The 7,255-nt window shown below is 46.5% G+C and overlaps 1 protein-coding gene across 2 annotated transcripts in view; it reads right to left on the bottom strand.

Annotated features, from left to right (window-relative positions):
* Window positions 1-4,933: 4,933 nt before the first annotated feature.
* Snx9 (sorting nexin 9) overlaps window positions 4,934-7,255 on the bottom strand; it is a 73,633-nt gene continuing 71,311 nt past the window's right edge. The window contains exon 18 of one of the 2 annotated variants that reach the window (XM_021149409.2): window positions 4,934-5,085. In XM_021149409.2, the coding sequence (XP_021005068.1) occupies window positions 5,038-5,085 (48 nt within the window). In that variant the 3' untranslated portion in view covers window positions 4,934-5,037. The remainder of the gene's footprint in view (window positions 5,086-7,255) is intronic. The other variant, XM_029471234.1, reaches the window with a different exon arrangement.

The following is a 7,255-nucleotide window of genomic DNA, read 5'->3' as shown; positions in this document are numbered from 1 at the left end:
AGCAAGTCTTCAACTTTAAGCATAAAGCTAAACCTGAAGTGGGGCATAGTGGTAAATACCTTTAATCCAGCACTTGGGAGGCAGAGGCAGGTGGAGCTCTGTGATTTTAAGGGCAACTTGGTATACAACTAGAGTTCCAGGACAGCCAGGGTTACACAGAGAAACCCTGTTTTGGAAAACAAAAAAGTTATAACTTAGTTATAAAAAAGCCCTTTCTGAGGGCGGTTAGGCCGGTACAGTCCAGCTGCTCATCCTGCCTCCTTGGTTTTGCCTCTCTTCTGAGGGAGCTGGTTCTACTGTGGCGCTGCTGGACTCAGCAGGTTTCTGGGGGACTCGTCGCTGGTTGATGGACTCACAGGAAGAAGGTCAACGCTGGTCTCCAGAAACAGGACCGCGTTTTTTAGAGACCCTGGCTTCCTCAAACACGCCCTAGAGACGTGCTTGTTTAGGTTTCATTCTCAACGCCCAGAGCTCTGTTCTAGAAAATTTCCCTAGGTCAGGGTTTGTAGGGATAGTTGCTTTAAGCAACCGTGTCTTGCTTGACAGCTGGTGGGTCAACAGCCAACCTACGCCCGCAGTGACTCAAGCCAGCCGGGAGTTCAGTCTCCGCCCACAAACTCCGCCCCTCGGATTTACCTGTCCCAGGCCTAAAGCTCCCAGCGGGGCCCCTAGCCTGTCCCGTAGCCCCGCCCCGTAGGCTCATCGCTCCGCCCCCTGCCTAAAAAAAAATATGGCCCCGCCCCACTTTGACCTAAACCCCGCCCACAGCCCAGCCGCCTCGCCCGCCGCTTCTCGTCCGGTTGCTGCAGGAGTTCTTGTTCAGCCTGCTCAAAGCCTTAGCGTTGAGACTGAACGCCATGAAGAGATGGCTGCGGCTACTTCTGCCTTTCGTTCTCTCCTTGCCCGTCCTTCTTTCCTAGACCCTCACACACAGCTGCACGCAGACCATGCCATAGGGTCGGGTGAGCTGCCTGCAAAAGGACCCTCTCCCTTCCCGCAGGAGGCCCTGCGCCTTGCGAGGGGCTCCTGGGTGCCTTGGCAACTACTAAAGTACTGGCTGACCAAGGCCACCTTTGAGGGCTAAAGGGATGCTGACCCATCCATCCCCTTCCAGGGCTTTCCTTCAGCTCTTGTGCTGTCACAAGACTAGAGAAGAGAAGACACTCTAAGGAAAAGTATTAGGGGGGTTGATGCTGTCTTTAAAAATCCAGAACAAATCCATTTCCCATGAGGGAAATGTATACAGCAAACACCTGAATAATTTCCTACAACTTTTGTCCTTTATCAATACCCCTTTTTTGGCCTCCAGGATATGGGCCACACTTAAAAATACTCATTTTAAAATGAAAAGAATTTGTTACTTAAAAACCCCTCTGAAGGCAGCTGTAATATAAATTGTAATCTCAAGGAAACTGTCCCTCATTTTGATTTGAAAGAATTATTATTCAGAGATTTCTTTTGCATATCCCTGGGGTTGGATAACAGGAAATCACGCACAAACCCTTTGCGTATCATCTCCTATTAGTGTCTGTGTATTCAACGTGTGGCCAGAGCGTTATTCTACAATTAATATGGCATAGGGAAGGCTATGGAGAATAGCAAATTGGCATACATGACAGGTTTACAGCACAGAGCAAGGATGGATGGAGGTGGTGCACGCCTTTAATCCCAGCACACAGGGAGGCAGAAGCAGGCAGATCTTTGTGTTTGAGGTTAGCCTGGCCTATAGAATGGGTTTCAGGACAGCCAGGGCTAAACACACACACACACACACAAAAACCCTGTCTCAAAACAAAAAATCCTGTCAACCAGGTCCCAAGTCTGTAATCACTACCAAAGAAAATGAATGCTTAAGTAATAATAATACTTCATCAAATCTCTGATGCTTTTTATTACAAGAGAGGGCAGCATCAACTAATGTGCCTTGTATCTCAGAAACGAATACATCAGTGTCTGATGAATGTGGCTTCCATTCTCTGAATGAAGGTACTCATCCATGCTCTGGTTCCAGTTTTACTCTTGGTATACTTTATTCTAGAAAACAGTTCACAAATTTAGGCACTGCCATGAATAAGGTGTCATATAATAATAATAATAATAATAATAATAATTATTATTATTATTATTATTATTATTGGTTTTTCAAGACAGGGCTTCTCTGTGTAGCCCTGGTCATCCCGGAACTTGTTCTGTGAACCACATCAGCCTCAAACTCAGAAATCCTCCTGCCTTTGCCTTCTGAGTGCTGGGATTAAGGTGTGCTCCGCCACTGCATGGCAGAAGATATGATCTCGAAGAGATATTGTTTCTGGGAGACAGGACCTAGAGAAGTCTAGGGAGGAGATGTGGCCTGCGTTTCCTCTAAGGTGACCATCAGACCTCAGCTCTATGCATTCCAGCTGAAACATGGCAAGAATCCTTTAGTGACTAAAACGGGAGTAGCAAATATACCAAGACATTATTTTCTCAGAAACTTGGTATTTTCACATTCTTACATCAAATGCAAAACAAAACTATGTAGTTTTGATATTCTCAGGACTGTGTTTAGCCAATATATCAACATGCATGAGATCATTTGCCTTAATTTGGGCTCGCTGTGACTTTAGTTTGACGTGGAGGCTGCGATGATTTCAAACACTGAATGGTAAACTAGTTCACCTTGAGGATCCATATTTAACTCACTTAAAATGTGAGGCTGAACAAGCTGTTAAATCAGCTCTCATTGTCAATTCTGGCACACACCGGGTTTCTAAATCACAAGCACGAGTAGGTGACAGGTGGTTCTTATTGCTCTTTTAGAGGACCCAGGTTCAGCTCCCAGCACCCACACAGTAGCTAACAACCACTTTAACTCCAACTCCAGGGGATCTGATATCCCTCCTCTGTCTCCCTGGGCACCAGACAGGTACAGACACTCATGCACATGAAGTAAATCTAAAAATTATTTTTTCAGTATTTGGCCACTATTTAGTCATCTCATTTTCAAAAAGTAAATGACGTTGACATAGTCAGCATTAGTACTTAAAATAAAAAAAGACTTTATGTGAATGTGTCTGCCAGCATGCAGTATGTCTGTGTGCCACATACACATGCAAGGCCCTCAGAGGCCAGAAGAGGGCGTTATACCCCCCTGGAAATGGAGTTACAGATATTTCTGAGCTGCCCCGTGGGTATTGACAACCAGACCTGGGACCTCTGGAAGAGCAGCCAGTGCTCTTAGCAGCTGAGCCATCTCTCAAGCGCCTGCCAAGATTTTTTAAAGTTCCTGTATTACTGTAGTTCTGTGGTGTCTGAAGTTGATTTAAGCAATTAAAAGTCAAGCATCAAGACAAAAAAATAGGACCTGTCCCCTATGACAGTCTCCATTGGACTGTCCCCCCAACCATGGCAGCCTCCACTGGACTGTCCCCTCCCCCCAATGGCAGCCTCCACTGGACTGTATCTGACTTTCACATCAGATCCAACCCCCCCAGTTGTAAGGCAGCTACCAGTGCGTCTTGACTCTTCTCATTAACTCTTAACCTCTCTTTTCCACTTGCCTGGCTCTTTCCTCCTCGGGACATCTGGGAGGAGGGCAGTCAACAGTCTGTGGCAAGAGCTCCTGGCGTGCTTGCAGGATTGGTAACAGAGCTCAGAAACCAAAGCTAGTAACATTAGGGGAAGGTGTTTTAGAGAAAAGTTCATTACCGGGACCACTTCTGGCAGCTGGATAGGAGTTCACAACAATAAAACCTTGATCACACAAAGTGCCAAAAAGTATTCTGAAAACATACTTTGGGAATCTGCTGTACAGTTTTTAAAAACAATTTATTTATATATTGGCTTCTACATGCTCTTACATTTATGTAAAATATTTATACATGTTCTTTACAATTTGTACATATATTAAATGGCTGTATCATAAACACTGTTCTATGGAATTGTATAAAAGAAAAATCAGGTAGGGAAAATGACTTAGAAAACATTAACAAAGCCCTGATGTCAAGGACAGGAAGTTGTCATGCTCACACTCATTGGATTTTCTCAGCTACTTATTTTTGGTTTCATTCATTTCTGTTGGCCCAGACTTCCCATCTCTATAATATGTCAGGTCAGGAAAGTGGCAGCAGAGGGTCACATCATAAGGCAACTGTGGAAGGGGACCACTGTCTGCAGGGAGGAGATGGCGTGCGCTCTGTGCTCTCTGGACATGAAGGCCGGGACACAGTCACAGTCAGCCATTCTCTGCTTGTCACCAGCTTGCTACTGCATGTCCTCCCTCACTTTAGTCCTTAACTTTCCCAGTCTCTGGGAGGGAACAGGCGCTGAACTCTGCTTCTGAGAGAATGCTGACCAGCCTGCTGCTCCAAACCAGGCCACAGCACTTCTCCTCTCAGCCGCTGAGGGATGGAGAGCGTGCGTGCGTGCGTGTGTGCGTGCGAGGGTGGGAGCTTCCACCTGTGCTCTGAGCTAGGAGGGCGTGCAAAGAATGCTGAATTTACCTCAGCACAGGGAACCAACCTGGGTTATTTCCCTATCCCGGGAGCATTTAACTGTAGCTGTGCCAGTGAGGGGTACAGACTCCCCCAAACAGACAACGATCCCCAAAGGACTGAAAGAGTTATAAAAATATACAAAGAGATATTTTTATTCTGCCATTTTTCATATTTTAAGAAAGCAATTAGTATTAATTATCTGACATTGGGTAAGAACCGGAAGATCATAGGTGATGCATAAATTACGACTCTATGTAAAATACCAGGAGGAGGAACCCCTATTTCTTCATTCAAAATCTTGATAAATTTAAGTATTTTCCAAAAATAGACATTTTCACTGGGTAACTAAGAGGCTGAAATGAACAAGAAAGGCCATCCTAGGCAACAGCGCACTTAGGTGGCCAACGACCAAAACAGGGTTTGTCAACTTCTTTCTTTTTGGTTTTCTTCCTTTTCTCTCTCTTATGATTGGGGGCGGGGGGGGGGCGGGGGGGGGGGGCATTGAATTGCATTGCCCCAGGCAAATGAAGCACTTCGGAGTTCTCTTGTGTTCCATTCTGGTCTACATAACCGGGAAGCGGCCGAGGGCCTGCCTCAGCTTTTCTGCGATCTGGTGAAAAAAACAGAACAGTTGAGCCATTTCCATCCCGAGATATTACAACTGAACAGTGTTCCATCCGCCCTCTTCCCAGTTAAACATAACCTTATCAAACCCTTTAGCTGGTCTGTTAGTCTCCTCTACAGCCACTGGGACCCTGTGCTGTTGGCTCTCAATGGTCCACAGTGTATGAGGAGCCCTGCTCCTGTCTCCAGCTGCCCAGGCAGGTCCAAGGCCAGGCCGTGCCTGGAGTGTGTGTGGGGGGGGCTACATTTTCAGACTAGCTCCTTCCCCAGAAAGCAAGTGCACAGAGTCCCCTTCTTTTCTAGACAAGTATGAACACTCAAGACTCCCTGTTGTGGAGGTAGCGGGTACGTGGAGTTCGCATCTCTGACAGCCCAGGGTGCACTATGAATCTGCTATGTGCCTACCCTCCCATAAGATACCCTTAGAGGCTCAGGTTCCTTATTCATCATGGGACCTTAAACATTTGAAGTAGGTGCAAGTATACAGTAGATACTCATACATGTTTGCTCCATGTACAGAAATGTAAGTGTTAATAATTTCATGGATATTTGCTCTAAGATGACAGTGACAAAGCACATGGTTTTCTGTGTTGAATTACAAAAATTATAGCATGTGTGGGCTTGATAATTAATAAATCCACAGTATGAGCACCTTGAGAGCTACCTTTCCAACTTTTTTTTTTTTTTTTTTTTTGCTTTTCGAGACAGGGTTTCTCTGTGTAGCCCTGGCTGTCCTGGAGCTCACTTTGTAGACCAGGCTGGCCTCGAACTCAGAAATCCGCCTGCCTCTGCCTCCTGAGTGCTGGGATTAAAGGCGTGCGCCACCACGCCCGGCCCAACGTTTTCTCAGAGACACATGTAACCCACTATGTCTAACACGAGGGGCCAAGCCCAGCAGTGACTGACAGGAAAGTCAGAGGACACAGACAGCCATTGTGACAGAGAGTGCTCCGGAGTGAGTCCATCCCCACACATCAGGTACATGTGTTTTAAATGTAAACACATGTACCTTGTGTGTAATTGTGAACTGTGTGTCGGCAGCTTTTGCCAGAACTCACAAGGTGGCTTTGCCAGAGTACAACGCAAAAGCGACACATGCAGAGATGTGTGCTGAGGCCCAGCCTGTATCTCTGAGTGCATGGAGGCAATGGCAGGCTGAGCACCAAGGCTATGGCAAGTGCTCACTGTTCCTCTGTGCTGCCCTGCAGGGCCTGAGTTTAAGCACACCGACGAGAAGTGTGGAAGTGTGTAGCGAAGGAAAGCAGCACAAGGCAGAGGAAGGGAGGATCTATGTTTTCCTTACGGTTCGCTGAATGACAATGTTAAAACATTGTGCTATTTTGGTTTTCCTGAAGAGACTCCTTTGGTAACTGTAAAACCTGGGTCACAAGCATTGACTGCCTTTGGTTATTTCTCTAACTGAAGACGACACAACTTGTGGGTTAGCAGGGTGACCTCAATCCTCTGGCACTGTCCCTGTGTGTGGAAAGGCTCAGAAAGAAAGAAGTCACACAGTCAGGACTGCTCAAGGCTTCAAAACTAGGAACCAATGTCTGCTCTTCAAAGTAAAGCTAAACATTTCCAAGATTGCACCGATTCACTTTCTGTTCTCTGCAGCTCCTCTGCCTGGAAGTTTGTGTATGTGGCATGTGTGTGGTTGGTGCCCGCAGAGGTCAAAAGAGGGCATGAGATCCCTGGAGCTGGAGTTATAGATGACTGTGAGCCATAGTGTGATTGACAGAAACTGAGCCTGGGTTTTCTGTGACAACAGCAGGAGTTCTTTAGCACTACGCTGTCTCTCCAGGCCCAGGAAAGCTTTTTTGATCCAATATTCCTCAGATGGAATTTTAAAAGATTTAAAAAAAAAAAATCAAACCACTAAACTCTGTTCAAAATGTAAGCCCCTTCGGTTTATCACTCAGGAGTAAAGATTATAACTGACCAAGTCTATCTAGTCAAGGGCACTAGGCCAGAACCCCCCTCCCCTCACACATGTGCGTGGGGGGATCTGTCTAGTCAAGGGCACTAGGCATGAAGCCCCCTCCCCTCACACATGTGCATGGGGGGGATCTGTCTAGTCAAGGGCACTAGGCATGAAGCCCTCCCCTCACACATGTGCATGGGGGGATCTGTCTAGTCAAGGGCACTAGGCATGA

The sequence above is a fragment of the Mus caroli genome, chromosome 17 (genome assembly GCF_900094665.2).
Source record: "Mus caroli chromosome 17, CAROLI_EIJ_v1.1, whole genome shotgun sequence".
Classification (NCBI taxonomy): Eukaryota; Metazoa; Chordata; class Mammalia; order Rodentia; family Muridae; genus Mus; species Mus caroli.
Note: the sequence above shows the minus strand (reverse complement) of the source record. Positions and strands in the feature narration are given on the sequence as shown.